The 18,355-nt window shown below is 33.5% G+C and overlaps 1 protein-coding gene across 1 annotated transcript; it reads left to right on the top strand.

Annotated features, from left to right (window-relative positions):
* Positions 1-16,336: 16,336 nt before the first annotated feature.
* LOC113695321 (uncharacterized) lies at positions 16,337-18,212 on the top strand. The gene is made up of 2 exons (XM_027214362.2): positions 16,337-16,908; positions 17,015-18,212. Exons 1-2 carry the CDS (start codon positions 16,470-16,472, stop codon positions 17,032-17,034), a joined length of 459 nt encoding a protein of 152 aa, XP_027070163.1. The 5' UTR covers positions 16,337-16,469; the 3' UTR covers positions 17,035-18,212.
* The last annotated feature ends 143 nt before the right edge of the window (positions 18,213-18,355 follow it).

The following is an 18,355-nucleotide window of genomic DNA, read 5'->3' as shown; positions in this document are numbered from 1 at the left end:
AGATGAGATAAAAAAAAATTAAATTTGGGCTTGATACCCTTCAAGTGAAAATCATACAAGTTTTTATGGAGCTAAACTTGATTAATTGCGTTCTTTCATATGTTAATTTCAAGATTTTATGTATTATTTAGGTGTGATGTGGCCTATATTATAAAGTTAACTACAACAAGAAATCTTTTTCTATCATTGTCTTATAATTAAGTGAATTGTTTGTCGAGTGTTTTTATTAGGAAACATTCCAATAATTCTTTATTGAGTTTGAAGTTGATCTTTCAGCCGTATACGTCATACTGCATCGCACCAAGAACTAATGCGTAGAAAGGAGGAGGCGCGTAGTAAACAGCAGAGGGACAGGAATAGCCCAGTGGGGACTGGGTGGTGGGGAACGGGAACTGGCGGGGACCCCATTCAGCCACACCTCTGTTTTTTTTTATCGCAGCGGATGATGTGTCTTTTTCTTCGCATTTACTCCTTTTTTAGCTGTTTTTCATTTTCCGAGTGTGGCTTGCGTACTCCTAGAATCTCTTCTGCCTTTTCATCCTCCTCCACCCCCCCCCCCCCCCAACCCCAAAAAAAAAAAAAAACCCCCAGAAACCAAGCCCAAAACGAGTTTTTGGTTCTTTCTTTTGCTAAAATTTAGTTTTTATTTGTCTTGGGAAACTTTTCCCATTTGCGAACAGTATAGTTTGGGTTATTCTAATTCCTTGTAGAAGTTTGTGGGGTCTTACGCTCTTACTCCCTATGCAAAATATTAAGAAAAAACGGAGACCAATTTAAAAAATTAAAGGGATAATTTCACAAACCTTCCCAAAGGTTTTTAACATTTACAGAGAACTCCTTTCAAGTTTTAAAAATTACGCATACCTCCCTCACTTTTATTATTTATGTAACAATGTAGGTCCAAAGAGTTAGATTTTCTCTCAAAAATTCTAAATTATCCTTTTGTACAAAATTAAGAAAGAAAAATATAATATACTCAATTATTTTCTTCCACACTTTGTACAAATCAATAAGCCTAATCCCTAACAACAATCCAAGCATAAGAGTAGTCATCTTAAAGATCCCAAATTGCAAATACAACATTAATAGTTGCCACGCAAAAAAAAAAATGCACACACACACACACACACACAACCCCTCATTGACAACCCATTTTATACCCTAAAATTAAATCTCAATACTCAAATACCTTTTCAATACAAGTTAATATAACCAATAACTATCATTACAACCCTCCTATGGCCTTAATATTTCAAAAGTAAATAATAAATTCTACCTCCATAATAAAATCATAACAAAAAATTTATAATTCAATGAAAGAAATCCTTCTGTAATTATTGACAATTTGTAAATGTTTTTCTTGAAAACAAACAGAATATGACAAATTTCACATCTTTAGTTCTTATTCCTATTTTAATCATCAATTTCATTATTTATCTCTCTATCACTACGAGCCTCTTCATTTCCTTTTAGTTTGACACACAATCTACTCCTTCTATTGATTTTGTAATTTTAATTTGCTAATACCCATGAAACTAAAAATAATAAAAAGAGGGTATAACAATATATTAACTAGAAAAAAGAGGAGCAAAAATAGATGAGAGACAAAAAAAAAACTTTTTTTGGGTTTTGTAAATCTATTACCTTAAATTTATAATTGTCTACCAAGTAGAGGGTAGTATAGGTATTTTACTATGCTAAGGGAGGTAAGTATAATTTCTTAAACCTAAGGAGAGCCGAGTAAAATTGTCAGAAACCTCAAGGGAGGTTTCTGAAATTATCCCAAAATTAAAATGAACAAAGTCTGCCCAAGTTCACATAGAACTTTTCACGAGGAAGGAAAAGAGAGGACTTCAATGTTAAAATTGTACAATAACACCTACAAGTAAGTCATTTACTTTTTGCAATTTTTTGATGATATTACATGAAGAAACCACAACGCGTGTGACATTAAAACTTAATACTACTATTACAAATTAACCCACAAATAGTTGAATGAATACTAACATACAGTTATGAACAATTCAAGTACGCTGAGATTTGAACTCAGATTCTCTAATGTGTGGGACATTAATCTTGATTACTACACTAAAGTCTATTTGGCACAAATAATTCTTTTACTCATTAAGCTGTAGTGCATGTATTTACGACTATACTTTGAGATATAAATTATTTAGTTATTGAATAGAAATTTTTAAAAAATTTATTCGACCATGGTTTTTGAGTTTTTCAAGTTGAACTTGTCATCATGCAAAGTTTAATATCACAAACATAGTCAATCCTAAATCACTATGATTTTAAGTTTGAAGTTATTAGCAGCGACCATCACTTGGCACGCTATACTCCAAAAAGGAAGCAAGAATTCGATAAATTCCAAATTGCACTCTAGTAGTAATCCAATCCAGGCTCAAACCTGCAAATTTTCTGTTTAAATTGTTATTTCTGGTGTTTTTGTTAAAAAAAAAAAAAATGCAGCGATTTTTTGTATATGAAATAAAAAAGTAATTGAGAAACGCTATACTCCAAAAAGGAAGCAAGAATTCGATAAATTCCAAATTGCACTCTAGTAGTAATCCAATCCAGGCTCAAACCTGCAAATTTTCTGTTTAAATTGTTATTTCTGGTGTTTTTGTTAAAAAAAAAAAAAATGCAGCGATTTTTTGTATATGAAATAAAAAAGTAATTGAGAAACGCTATACTCCAAAAAGGAAGCAAGAATTCGATAAATTCCAAATTGCACTCTAGTAGTAATCCAATCCAGGCTCAAACCTGCAAATTTTCTGTTTAAATTGTTATTTCTGGTGTTTTTGTTAAAAAAAAAAAAAATGCAGCGATTTTTTGTATATGAAATAAAAAAGTAATTGAGAAATGTATTAACGAAAATGTAAAAATTATTATAAAAAAAAAAGGCAATTCAAAGTTTCCAACTGGATTATAGCCCGAGGTGAAATTGGAGCCTAGAACAGGTTGTAGAATTGACCCTGGACCAGCACTAAACCAAAATTAGGTCTCTTAAACAGCTCTGCTGCATGGCTAGACATTCTTTTCCAGTCCATAAAATGCCCTACAGGTGTACAGTCTTCCTCAAATCTCTTAGACTTGGGCACTGCTACGTATGGTAGCTCAAAAGAGCACAAACCTAGGGTCGTAAAACCAAGGCCACCAGTGAAGAAATCACAGTTCAACGGTTACTACTTCATCCTCCAAATTTGTAAAACCCTCAAAATAATCAAAGATAGGATGGTCAACAGGGAAACTTATGCTGTGGTCTACTCGTATGGCTGAAGTTTTTCGAGGATCACCATTCAACAAGGTAAGAATTAACCCCTATTGTCAATGATCACTTGCTCAGCACCTTTTTTAAACATACATATGATTATCTCAAGCATGTAGCAAAAGTTCTCATTGTAGGAGCAAATTGTTCAAGCCTTGGAATGTATTGTTGGAGACTCGGCTTCTTCTAATAACCAGTTGCCCGGCAAATCAAGTAGATTTTGGCCCCTTGCACAAGTAGCGGTACTGTTTGGATTGCAATTTTCTAGAGTTTTTGTAGAAAATGTAGTATAGTGATTTGATATATGTAAAGTATAAAGGTAACAAAAAAATGTATTCACGAAAAAAGTAGAAATTTTTAAGTGATCTTTCATCTTCTTAAATTTGTTTGGAAAATGTACTAGTTTTAATAAAATGATTCATGCTTTTATCACACACTCATGTCTTAACCTTTAGCAGCAGCTCTTATTTGGATTAGACTACTGTTTCTTGACTCTCGACTGGTATGGGAATTTTAGCTCCTCTGACGTCATAGATTGACGTGTTTAAATAAGCAAAGAATCGATAAGTTGCATAAAAATAATTAATTCTTTATAAGTTACACAAAAAGTTTTAATTCTTTATATGATTATAAGTGCCCCATGTTTGTGGGACTAATTCATATTGATTATAACTAAAGAACAATAGAACTAGTAACCCACAAATAGTAAGATGAAAACTAGTATTAGTTTAGGATAAAGTCAAGTTCAGCGAGATTTGAACTCAAAATCTCTAATAAAACTCTTAATAAGTCACAGATTATCTGAAAGGGTTTTGAAGTTATTTCAATAGTTATTTATTTAAACTAAAAGAAATTATGGCCAACAAACCGAAAATATATTTCGATGGACCAAATTTTAATTAGGCATTTTTAAGTGGAACGGTTATCTAGATTCCATTTTCCGTGTTCTCTCCTTGTACTACTTGCATTTACTTAACAATACGAAGTTAAAAAAAAACAAAGAAGAGTGTTAATATGACGACTAACACCTTGTTCATTTCTAACTAAATGTTAGTTTTCATTTCTAGTGTTGTTGGATTGACCCCATAGCATATTTTAGAGATTATATGGATTGCAATTTTTGGAAGAAAATTAACAAAAAAATATCGTTGTTGTAGATTACAAACAACGATCATCTTTTTTTTTTAAATTAATTTTTTATACACTGACAATGGATATATAATCGCCATTAGATGCATGATAATTAATTTTAATATAAATTTGAAATTCAAATTTTTCATAGATATCGTGCACCTGACTACAGTATTGTATACATTGATATAAGATTAACTTCTTTTTTAATTTTGAGAACATTTCAAAATCTTCCTTTCAGCGAATAAGAAAAACTAAGAAGGAAACTTCCTCATTTTTATTTTGTTTTGCTGTCAGATAAAATATATTGTCTCTCTCTCATTTATTATTTTACTTTCTGTTATTTTTTAACTTCCCGTGTTTTTATCTATTCCTCAATACAAATTATCTTTAATCAAAAGTGAGAAAGAGTTAGTTACCCAACTCGAAAAATCACTTCTCCTCGAGGCTTTAAAATTCAAGTTGTTCTAACTTTCTTTTATTTTTTCGCTTTACTCTTTAACAACTAAAGTTCATACTATAATAGTGATTAATATTGTATCAATGTCATAGCATTAACACATTTTCGTGTCAAGAGTTGCTATTAGTTTTAATTGATGAAGCAAAAATCGAGTAAGGTGCCTAAAGCTAAACGCCAAAGTAAGCAAAATGCCTATAATTTGCATTCAACCGCCCACGCAAATTTTACCTATTTGATTCTTATGAAAATCACCCGTAAGTTCGAAAGATATGCATTAACCAGCGTCTAATACGGATTATGCAGGGAAATTATTTCAATTACATCGCTTAAGTGGGTATTTAATCATGATTAGGTATCCTCAGCGTACTCTATTGTTTGAGAATGGAGGAGCGGTCACAGTCAAACAGCACAACAAAAGAAAAGGCCCGGCCTTGAGCAAACACTGGGCAAATGTATACCACTTTGCTTGCCAAATCTGGAAGTACTTAACAGTTAGTATTGCCATTTTCTGTTTATGCCACATGTCGATCACGTGAATAATTAGTTTTTTTGCCCCAGAAGTTTTATTGTCAAGTGAATTTATTTTAATATGGGCTGAATACTAATTACTCACGTGATCGAACACATGCAAGTGCTTAGCTTAACAATTTTTTTTATGTTTTTAAAATATTTTTAAAAAATTATATATCAATACGTGATAATAAGTGACTGGATTTTGGTAATAATTGACAAAAATCATTCAATGTGATCATGTTTGATAACACAATTCAGTACTTAAATTTAATGAATTCAGATCTTAACATGTCCAGATGTGTTTGATAATAAAAAAAAAATAGTATATTTTCATTAATTAAATCGGTTTGAATTGTGTAGGTAAAGCTTACTACAAAAAATAAGTGATAAGTTATTCACTTATCATTTAATGCAGAATGCGCTTAAATATTAGGATTAAGTATTTAACAATTAATAATTTAATGAATTCAAATTTCAGATTTCAGATTTTAAACTTCAGACTTCGTATTTTAATTTTATCAAACATACCCTAAATGTGCTTACAAATTAAAAAATTTAAAACTACATTTACTTTTCACCTAGAATTGCTCATTCCTGAGATATGTGGGACCAAAGTTGCAATTCTTTCTTTGAAAAAATATGACCATTGTTTCACTCTTTCAACTTTGTATCATTCAAACTTAAAGGGGTGAAAACTATGCATACAAACTTGTCATTGTATATGACAAGTTTGTTTGAACACTTATATATATGTATGTATTTTTTTTTTTGTGTTTTTAATAGAGAATACAACATGAGAAACATCATGTGCATTCAAGCGATACAAAAGTGGACTATTTATAAGCATAAAAGAATTATTATATAAAACATATAAATGGTAGCTAATTAAGATTACCAATCAACCAACTACTTAATCTTTTTTTTTTTTGGATAAAATAGAAGTCAATATTATCAATAAACTACAAATCATCATTGGTTATTGATATATCTCAATAGTTGTATCAAATTTAAAAGTTTGATTATGTAAGAAAAATATGTGTAATCAAACTTGTCGATTATATATATTGCCATTGTCCATTATTATTACTTTTTGGGTACATTTTCTCCGTTAACATTGCTCTCTGACTCGAATCTTACTTATCCAATCGATGGTAAAAAGCCAAAATCACAATTCCCGTGATCTTAAATCTGCACATTATATAAATCTGAATGTTGACAGCACCAAATTCATAAAATGGACAAAGGAGGTTAGAGAGCCAAGACAGTCAAGCTATAAGGATTTAAAAAATAATTACCTAATTTGCTTGAACAGATTTTTTGCTTTTCTTACCTTTTGGTTTATGAACTATATTTAACACAGTAAAAATAAATAAATGGATTCTGCCACAACTTTGGCCTTAAGCTTCAGACGTTCAAATGACAGTGACGGAGAGAAAGGGGAACAAGAAGGCAGACGAAGCAGAAGCTGGCAGATTGATAATTGCATGTTGTACAAAAGTTTTTAAGCATGAATGGATTGAATACCTGAATAGAGTACAGCCGATTTTTGGAGTTTCCACTCGGGTAGGAAACAAACAGTACGTACTAAAATTTAGAAACACTTGCCATGCTTCCCGATAAACGATCAAGACCCTCTGATCCAATTTTGTTCTGCTTGAATTAATTGCATGAAGCCGTATTGACCAGGTTCCTGTTCATTTAAACCGGTCTCTGCCATTTTTGAGACTGAGCGTCTGGAATCTTGAGCTTCGACCTCTTTATGCTCATGCGATCACAGTCTGCAATTATGCTTAACCGGACGGACCTGTTCTTGTTTGCTGAGATTTACAAGATCTTTGACTTGGAATTTTTCTCTGTCTTTTTTCCTCTTTTTCTTTTGGCGTGGGGGGTGAAGGAGAGGATTTTTTTTTTTCCTTCGGGAAGAACTGAAGTAAATTATCAAGGGTAAATTGCAATAACATCCCCTAAGGTTTGGATAGCAAATTTTTTTAAAAAAAATTTTCAGTTGTATCATAAACACATTTTTCAATTTACTTTTTTATCTCACATACATCACATCACAAAAAATGCTACAGTAATTATTCCAAATAATTATTTGGAATAAAGCTCTATCCAAACAAAGCTAGTACTGATATTTTTGAGGTTTCATATTATGTCACACAACACTATTCCTAGATGCATGTCTAGTGTCACCCACATAAACTGTTCTTGTTTTTAGTTGCTAAAAGGGAAAATAGTTGTGCTGACTTGGGCCTTGTTTGGCAAACAAGTTTTTGGCCAAGTTTATCTGCTACAATTTTTTTAACAACTTTAACTACAGTAACCTCTAAAAATTTCTCATAGTTTTAAACTATGCATTTCAAAATATCCAAAAATTTACACACTTAAAAAAAATTTTCTACAACTTCTACAGTAAATTATAGTAAAGTTTTACACAAACACCAAAAAAACTCATTTATCAAATGGGTCCTTGGTTTGTCAATTTACTTGTCGATTATGTGGTATATGTAACAAAGGCGATGATGAATAATGTATAATGATGTAACAAGATCTATCTGTGTACACACTATAGGCGAACCTGCATAATGATGTATACAGGTGAACATGTATAATGATGTATAATGATACACTGTACACACTATATAGTCTACAGGTGAACCTCTAAACCAAGTTTATATAAATGTTTTGCGTACCGAAGAAACTATATATGGAGCAAATGTCATTGAAATTAAATTACCATAGTCAAAATTGCATATTTGTAATTCTAAATGCGAGTCATTAGTTTAAATTCTGAACATGCAATAGATGTCCAGCATGCCAAATTGCAGCAATATCAACGTCCAATGTCCAACACAGTCAAATAAGCAAGTAATTAGAGTTGCAAAGTAAAACTAGGGTAATTTTAGTGGTATAATGGTCTTTTCGTAATTCACAGAGATGTTTGGATAGGTATTATTTGAAATATTATTTAGAATAATTACTGTAATACTTTTTATGGTACGATGTATGTAAAATAAAAAAAAAGTGGTTGAAAAATGTATTTATAATATAAGCGAAATATTATTTCACAAACAGGTGTTACACTTTAGAGTGTACTTTGTCTATTTTGTGAATACGGTGAGGTAAACTAAAACCAAACCCTAATTACAATTTATACCTATATTTTGTAATATGATATATGTAAAATAAAAAGATAATTGAGATAAACTATCGTGCAAACTTGTCAGCAAACCATATAATTTTTTTTGTGTCCTCCTTTGAGCTTATAGCCCAATGCTTTAACAATTTAAATGTTGGAAGTTTAGTTAACCGGGAGAAAATGTGCCAACTAGCATAGATAAGTCGCAGTAATTGTATTTACTGTAAAGTAGATTGTAATCAACATTTTCAAATCTCCAACTTCAAATGGTTTGTTACCCATTTATTTTGTATACAAATGTCATCAAAAAATAGATTAATCTTTTCTTTTTTTTTTTTTACATTGACGTGCTTGTAATTTTCTTTATTAGTAAATTCGGATGTAAAAGACATATAAGCTCTTCTCTTTTTTTTTTTTTTTTTTGGAATTCCACTTTGTTTTTGTAGCACGTATGACGTGTATTCAAACCACCTATTCATGTAAAAAACTTTTTACAGAGACTAATTTTTTCTTTGAAAATTTAGTTATTTTGGAGGTAAAATTATACGTTTGGGTACTCACATGAAAATTCCCTGAAGCTGAATCATACTAGTTTCGCTTTGGGGAAAATTGTTCGAGTATTCTTTAACTTCTAATTTGAAAATGTACTTTGTCCCAAATCTTGAACGAATCAATTTGATTTTTAAATTTCCTTTTTTTTAAAAAAAACTCAGGCTGTAGCGGGAGCATGTTGAATTATTTTTTAGGCAAAGAAACTCATTAGATTTTCTTAGCCAAGGTGATGGGCCGCGCCTGTGACAACTGCACTTTCTACCGCAATCTATTTAGATTTTTTTTTTCTTTAATTTTTTTGATAGTACCGTCTGCATATTTTTCAATCAATTTTCTCTATTTCTAATCATTTTTTCATCTGACATACATCGCATTACAAAAAATAATAATATATTATGGTATTATTCTAAATATTCTTTTTTCAAATTATCTTTTTTCAGTGGATGGTTCCCCTTGAATTTTTTTTTTTCAATTAAGGAGAACTAACTTCTTAATCTCTCTAGACAAATCTTTAACTCTAACCAATGAAAAAGAAATTGAAAAACACACAAACGTCCACGACATGGATCAAATATCTTTGGTAGGCTTTCCTTATTTAATACACATCTCGACTGAAATTTCAGTTTGATTTTTGCCAAGAATACTTTCAGCGGAGCTAGTTTAAATTCCGCTAAGCCCCACCTCATTTTTTCCTGTCTTTTCTCATTAATGAGTGTCATTATGGATATTAGAATCCTGGGAATATAATACTACTAAAATACTTTTAGGAATGATTTTAGCTCCAATTATGAGGCGGGAAATGACGCCTTTTCTGAAATTTTTTGGGAATCGAAGGAGGCAGGAGAAGATGATGATATAGTAACGCTGTCGTATCCAACAAACCACTGAACATATAGTTTGGGAGACAAGCAGTTGCTCCATTGATGATGAATGGGGGCCAACCCATACCAATTCTACTATGCATATAAATAACTAACTAATCATGATTCATGAGATGCCCAATTGACACCTATCATATCCGGTTTGCCAAGTCCTTTCTGGGAAGAGCATGAGTTGGCCATGATTCATATTGCTGGTTGACAAAAGGCGAAGAAAAGTGAACTTAAAAAATGGCAAAAGTTAATGGAGAACTGTTGCCCGAATTGAAAACTCAGACGGGGCAACTGTTTAATTAATTACTCCGTCTGTCCGTCCCAAATTATCTGTCGCATTGCAGAATTTTAACTCTTTAAAAATAGTAACTCGACGGTGATGTCAATAAACTTATTTTTAAGATTATTCTTGAAAATTCAAATTTTAAATATGAATTCAGTATGAAATATAAATAATGTGTTGATTACATTGGGAAAAGGGATCAAAATTAATTTTGACTTTAATAGAATATTAAATATTTTGAAATATTCGAAAATGAAAAGCATGGTATTTTCAATGAAATAGAGGGAATGATACTTAAAAATCCGTTACAAAGATTAATTGTTTTTTTTTTTTTGGGTGTTTGTGGACCTAAAAGTTCAAGTCAAATCCACAATTGATTTTGTGGCAGCTCTCAATGTGAAACAATCATATATTTCTTTGACTTTTGTGCTTTTACAATTTTCCACCCAAGTATTTTTCATCTTTTTTTTAAATACATTAGCTAGCCAAAAGGATGAAGCATTTATCGTCCGACTTCAAATAAAAAGGGTTCACAATTTCCATTCATATTACTTTGATGTATTGAATGCCTTTTTGTCTCATCCCTTGCTGCAAATTTAATGAGGCTCTCTGTCTCCAAGTGTGCTTTTCTTCTTTTTTTTCTCCGAATTGTGACAAAAATTTCAGAATAAAATCTTTTAGCCCACTTCTTGTGGTATACATTTCTTCTTTTTTTTTTTTTTTCTTGAGGTATATATTCATTTAGCAAAGTGGCCAAACAAAAGAAAGTACAAATTCTGGAATAGGACTTCCAAGTTGACATCAAACACTAGCAAGTTAAACGCAAGTCATGCTGTCCCGCACAATGATGGTTATGGTAAAAAGAATTTATCAAGCAAAACTTCATATTCTTGAGATCCTACTAAATCCTGGGCAGCTCATCTGGCAGCGCACGCTTCCTTAGGAGCGCTTGCCAGGGGTTCGAGTCGTGCAGGGTTACCGTGCTTGGGGGGATGGGGTCTCTCCTCTCAGGCCGCTGGGGATTAGTCGGGCCGCCTTCGGGTCTTGACCCGGACACCCCAGTGTCGACAAAAAAAAAAAAAAAAAAGAGAACCTACTAAATGATGTGAAAAAATAAATGTTATATATTGTTAATCATAAATTTGATCAGCTTATGTACCAGATAATTGTAGTTAAGTGGACAGATAAACAAGAATGATTTGCACATACGATATATTTTTTTTGCAAAGGTTTTGCTATTACATATAAATGTGTTGTTAGTTACCTTTTATATATCACATCAGAAAAAGTGTCATCTTTATGACTGTATTTTCATCTTTCATATATCACATCAGAAAAAAGTATTACATATTAATTTTAAAAAAAAGGGTTTCTGAATAATCTTTTATCCAAATTACAAAACCCATTTATCGGTATATAAAGCAGCAGATTTTTCAAAAGATTTCCAAGTTATGACAAATTCTGCATTTAACAATGCGGATTTCTTTTCATATTTATTTATTTTTTAAATCATGAAGGATTTTTTGATTAAGTTAAATTTTCAATTATGGTCGTAAGTTTTAAGTAGTTGGACCAGAAACCCACATTTTCTGTCCCATAATAAGATATGAATATAAAAGATACTACCAGAAAATATGTTTTTCGTTTTTTTTTTAATTTGTTTTGGGAGCTGGCCATAGTAGTGGTCCCATTTGATTGTGCCCTTCACATGAGCATGGCCCCTATTGTCGACGTACATGGTATTTTCTACTGTGCAACTATTCATTGCATTGCATGCTTTAAAATGACCTCTTAATTTCCTCCATCGATATGTATGGCCAACAGGCAACAGCCATTACCCATTCTGATCTTCCTTCACCAGGGGCATCAATAAGAGGATTCTTTTCTCTTCACCCTTACATCAGGGCTTCTGCCTGAAATCTTTTTTTTTTTTTTTTGTCAGCAACGATACATTTGTATAACCTACTCTATCATAATCTAGGGGGAGGGGAAGTCTAAGGAAGTTGTGATGGGGGGCTAGTGGGCATACAGACCTAACTAGACCAAGGGAGTGTTCTGACATAACCCTTAGATTTTTTTCAACTTCACCTACAGCTCAAGGAGGAACTTAAGCCCCTCCCTAGTGGCCACTGAGCCATTGGCCCAGTGGTTACTTCTGCCTGAAACCTGAAGAGTGTGTCTTCAGGTTTCAGCAGAATTCTTTGCTGATATCTTAAATTTTTTCCGCAGTCCAAAGTGCACAAAATCAATATCTTGGAGTAGTTACCCCATTTTGAGTATCAATTGTTAAGGATCAAATGACTTGGGTTCTTCTATTACACGTCTCCCTGATGCACTTATTGCACAACTGCTTCTTAAATTGATAAGTGTTATTGATCAGGAGATATGTTTCTAAAAACTTGTAGTAATTGGTTGGGGTAATCCTCCTCTTAAAATATGAATTGGGAAGGGGATTTAGATTCCTAATGTGAAAGAAAAATCATATATTAAGCGAGATACGACATAAGAGATAGAAATAAACTAATGAATAATTTGTGATTTAGAGTCGCTTTTTATAGGCGAACTCAATGTGAAGTACATATTTCATGAGTTTAGCTGCAAAATATATGCAATTTAAAATCACAACATTCTTAAATGATAAACACAAATATAGAATCCTTAAAATAAAAAAAGTGAGTCATCTTTTAACTCTAAATGATAGACACAAACATAGAATCTCTAAAATCAAGGAGGTGAACCATCTATTAATTTATTTCTATTGCTTAAGTTGTATTGTTGCTCAGTATAGGATTTTTCATAGTTCATTATAGGCTATACATGCAATGTGTCGAGCTCGTTAATTGTAAAAACTAGCTATTTATAAAATTTTTCCATATCAAAATAAATAAATATACATACATATGTATATGTGCATATATATACACACAAATATATATATATGTGTATGTATGTAAAAGCTTCATATGCTAGGTTCTTAATAATTGTATCTTGTTCATGTCCTTGAGCAATAATACTAGGGTATTCAGTCATTTCTTGGGCTTACATCAGGATTTTGGTCGTCAATTGCTCCTTGAACAAAGTAATTAAACGTTCGAGAAGCGAAATGATAGTTCTAAAGGATCCTTTTTTTTTTTTTTTTTCCTTCTTGCTACTCTTTTTCTTCTCCCCTTTGGCATTCCCATACAAAACCAAATGAAACTAAAATCGCAACAATTCATTACAATTCCTACTATATTAAAAATGACATTTCACACTTATATGTACGCCTAGTATGGAAGAGGAGTTTGGAGGCAAAGTGAGAGAAAGGAGAATCTATTATCATGTTTGGATGTTTTAATGGATAAAGTAAAGAAAATTAAAAGGGAATTGAAAGCTTTCACTAATGAAAAATGATCTAGTCGATATGGTACTCATTAACATGGTAAGATTAAAATGGACCAGATCGCACCATGTACTTGGCTATGCATGTTAAGGATACTAATTGCAAAAGATATTTGTTACTAGACTGTGAAAATAAAATAATTGATGGCAAAAATGGAAAATTTATATTTTGTGAATATATTCTGAAAAAATGGAATAGAAACAAAATAACTCTAAATGTTCTTGACTTTGAGGAAATAATTTGAAGAAAAATAAATTAAGCATTTCTTTTTATATTAATTAGTAGCGAATTTCACATGACATATTTTTATGGTGCAAACTAATTCAAGAGAGTGCTTATTATCTTGATTAACTTAAGTAATCGGATGATTCCATATTCTATATTATTGTGCTTAAATGATCAGCACAATTTACAATGTGATTGCATACTGAACCTATTTTATTTGAATCCAATGAGCTTAAATACTTGTATTAATTAAAATTCAACTAATTATTGCAGAGTCACCACTACGCCTGCCACAAACTATTGAATTACCAACGATTGATGTATAGTATTTTTTTTTTTGGGGTCTTAATTAATGCTAGCAAGTTCATTTATTTAAACATATATACATGTATAATATTTGGCTTGTAATCCTTATGAAGAGGTTATTTATTTATATGTCACAAATATAGTACTGCAAGCAGTAGGAATATAACTGAATCTAATCAAATTAAACATTCGAGCGTTCAAACTTGCATATTTTTTTTAACGAACTTAAAATTGTGTTCAAGATTGACTTGTTCATTTATCAATTCGAATTCAAATAAATTTTTATCGAACTGAGTTCGTGTAGTTCGAATGAAGTCGAATAGAGCTAAGTTAGATTCGAACATTGAATAACTTCATTTGTTTTTCATTTTTCAGCTCTAGTGAATAAGACGCGATAATTTTTTAAGTAGTATATTTTGACCACGTATTTGCAAATATATACGTGGAGATGTATTTGCAAAATATAAATGGCTTTTTGTACCCTTTAAAAGTCGCTATTATGAACGATGAACAACAGCTGTACAATTACATCGGAAGATATCTCATGGATATTGTTCCAACGGTTGGGGCCCATACACTATGACCCATCTAGTACGATACCAACGTTTAGAACACCCAACAGAAATTAATGATATTGGGCAACTATGACCCACATTGCAAACAGGAAGACAACTCCAGTCCAGTCCAGGCCCTGACAATGACCCAACATGATGTAGAGAGGGCCAAGGACCAAACACATCAAGTGGGATTAAAAAAATCCAATCACAGGCCCCATTCCCCTATTTACGTGGCCTACAATTAAGTACAAATGTTTAGCCTATAAGTACCATCTTGTCGTCCTCTTACTTTAAACCATTAAAACCATGGATAGACATGGCGTGGAACCACCCGAGTCGTAGTAAAACTTACTTTAAACCATTAAAACCATGGATAGCTATGGCGTGTAAAGATCAAGCCCATTACCTTAAGAGGCGACTCTAGTTGTAAGGTTTTCGAGTTTCAAACTTTATAATGGCAAATTGGTTACATAATGATCTTAATGGTTTTCATAGTGCAGAATCACCATCTTGGGTGGTGCCTACCAATATTACTAGATCATATAGACCAATGTGGGCTATTGATTTCTTTGTGTGTTGATTTAGTAATATTCCTTTATATGGTTTGTGGCTTCTTCAAATTGAACCCGAACAAATGGGTGTTAGTAGGGTCCATTGAGCATTATGAGATGATAAATAGGCCCAATCGGATTCGTTATCAATTGACACTGAAATTTGACTTTCCAAGAGAAAGGCACCGTACCAATGTGTTTGAGGGGGTTAGCCCATCCTCTGTCGGGTCAGGCTGGATGTGCCATTTTTGACAGTTGTCAGATAGAGTGGGCCCAAGTAATGAGAATCTTCACTGTTAATGTGGACCTGTACGATTTTTGGGTCCAATTTTGGAGGGTTTGGAGGTCACCTAAGGGCCCAATATGGGATCTGGTCCTTTAAAATCAACCTGTTGCAATGCACAGCACCCTGTTTCCATTTTTTGAATGCCTATGGTTTGGTTTGTTTCGGTTTCAGTAGAAAGTTTAGGCAATGTTTTGAAACCAGCGAGGTGTTCGGGTCAATCAGTCGGACTGGTTCAATCCTGATTCAATAATTTTTTTTAAAAATAATTTATATAAATATATATGTACAAAATAAGATATGCAATGGACTAATTTAAGACTTTATATGATGAAAAGTTTAATATTTTCAAAGAACTTGGATTTTCATAAACAAACATTTTAAATTATAAGTTGCAACAAATAAATTTTATCTCAATTTCAATTGTATCTATCAAAAAAAATCTTAAATCCAACCCAAAAATACCACAATATTCTAAAATTATACAAAATTCGCGTCCATAGGAATTAGACATTGTGAGTTTAAATTTTTAATTCACGTTTTTGGAATTTAGAAATTGCAACTTACAAAAAAAAAAAAGTTTGGAGGAAGTCAGGAAGGGAAAATCGTCAATTTAGTCCTCAAACTATTTTACTAAAGCCAATTTGGTCCCTCAACATTTTATCGCATGAATTAAGTCTCTTAACTAAAATTCTTGTGCCAATCGAGGACCTATACGGTATCGCCACCCAAAACACATGTATCTGTACAGAAACCGACGGCGAGGCAGGGGCTTTTTTGAAAGTACACAATAGAATTTCTACAGGAAGCAAGACAGAGAACCCATTTTGCATCCAAATTGGAGGAAACCTGAGAAATTAGGGGTTTTCCAAGACAGAACCCATTTTGCATCCAAATAGCGGAAGAAATTAGGGGTTTTCCACCGATGCAAATTGCCATCAATGGAGGGAGATAAGATGACGAAAACAGAGTGGAATGGAGAAATTGGTTCACGGGCAGCACAACAGAGCAAGGAAAAGCTCGAGGATGAATATTCCGCAGCGAGGAATGGCAGCAGTTTTCCATTCCATTCCGATGGAATTGGTTCACGTGCTGTTTCAGCATCTTGCTTAAGTAATGAGATGTCCTTCCTGATCTCTTCTGCTCCCTGCCTAGCATTTTCAGCCTCCGACACCAACTGCTGGAGTTTTAAGCACATATCATCGTACTCTCCTTGGGGATCTCCTGCAAGAGCTGCGTCGAGCTGTGCTTTATATCTCTCCAATTCACTTTGCAAAGTTTCAACTGTTAATTCTGCTTCCGATGCCTTGTCCTTCAATTCAGAATGGTCCCTCTTGACATTATCAAGCTCCTCCTTAAGGAAATCTACTGAGCTTCTCTGTAAGTTTTGTTCCTGCACAATTTCTCGCAGTTTCCTTGTAGCATCATCAAGCTCTGCTGTGGCGATTTTCAGAGAGAACATATCTGATTCTCTAACATTTTGCAGCTGTTCTTGCAAAAGCTTGATTGCCTCCGTTGTTTCTTCGAGCTTTTCCTCGAGAATTTCGCTAGCATCAAATTCTTCTTTTAAGGATTTGATTTTCAGCTCTACTTGTTCCTTGGTTGTTTGGTGAGATTGGAAGCGAGCCTGCTTTTCTTCACGATGCTCATTTCCTTCTTCTTGCGCCTGAAGAGTGGCCAACTTGACCTCTCCCAGTGTATCGCGTAAGGTGATGATTTCACTGGAAATTCAAGTTAGCCTGTCTCGGTAAACTTGGGTGAGGTGCTGGGCGTCCGCAGCCTCTTGAAATGCAGCTAGTTTTGCTTCGAGGACTTGATCAAAATCCTGTCGGAGGGTTGTAAGCTCTTGTTTAGCAGAAATGAGCTCAACAGCGGAGGCCTTGTATAGTTCTCTTTCGTTGTTGACGTCCTGTTTCCAAGCATCGATGCCCAAGGTGTTGTCTGCTGGATTTGTGTTCCTCGAGCTCCTTGGCTCTTTGCTTTGCAGCTTCTGTTTCCTCGATAGCCGCTTGCTTGGATTCACTAATGATTTCGAGCTTGTTTGTCAGTTCCTGTAGCGTTCTATTGGCTTTCTCCAGTTCCCGGAAAGCTTGAGCTTTTGTGGTTTCTGTGCATTTGAGTCGTGCCCTGAAGTCCTCCAGTTGCTTGAGGGCCAAGTGAAGAACGGATTCTTTCTCGAGCACTCTCTGCTCCCCACCTAACAAAAAAAAAAAATCACTATTCCATGGAGGTAAAAGTGATGGTGGCTGGCTGTTCGATACTACGATAGATTCTATGTTCAAAAAAAAGAAAAAAGGGCTGCTTTAGAATACTAGGACATTATACCTCATCAGCAGCAGAGGAATTTTTTGGCTTTCTAGATAGAAGGGGCTGCTTCTTGTTGTTGTCGTCGTTGTTGGACCTAGGCGAGGTTGCAGCATCCCCGAATAAGCTAACCGTGGCCTTGACAGATTGAAATGGAGCGCTGGTGTCCACCTCTCCCACCTTAGTTCTTGGAGAGCCTTCATTGCTGGATCTTGGAGTTCCCACTATTGGTTTCGGCGAACCCGCCGGAATTGTAGAATCCAAGGAACGAGTTCGTATGTGGAATCCGAACATTGTAAGAATTTCTTTTTCGGAAGGAAATTTTTTACCCACAACAAATTAAATCACCATAAAAAATTCAGTCTTGCTTCCCGTAGAAATTCTATTGTGTACTTCCAAAAAAGCCCCTGCCTCGCCGTCGGTTTCTGTACAGATACATGTGTTTTGGGTAGCGACACCGTATAGGTTCTCGATTGGCACAAGAATTTTAGTTAAGGAACTTAATTCATGCGATAAAATGTTG

Source organism: Coffea arabica, chromosome 6e (genome assembly GCF_036785885.1).
Source record: "Coffea arabica cultivar ET-39 chromosome 6e, Coffea Arabica ET-39 HiFi, whole genome shotgun sequence".
Lineage (NCBI taxonomy): Eukaryota > Viridiplantae > Streptophyta > Magnoliopsida > Gentianales > Rubiaceae > Coffea > Coffea arabica.
Note: the sequence above shows the minus strand (reverse complement) of the source record. Positions and strands in the feature narration are given on the sequence as shown.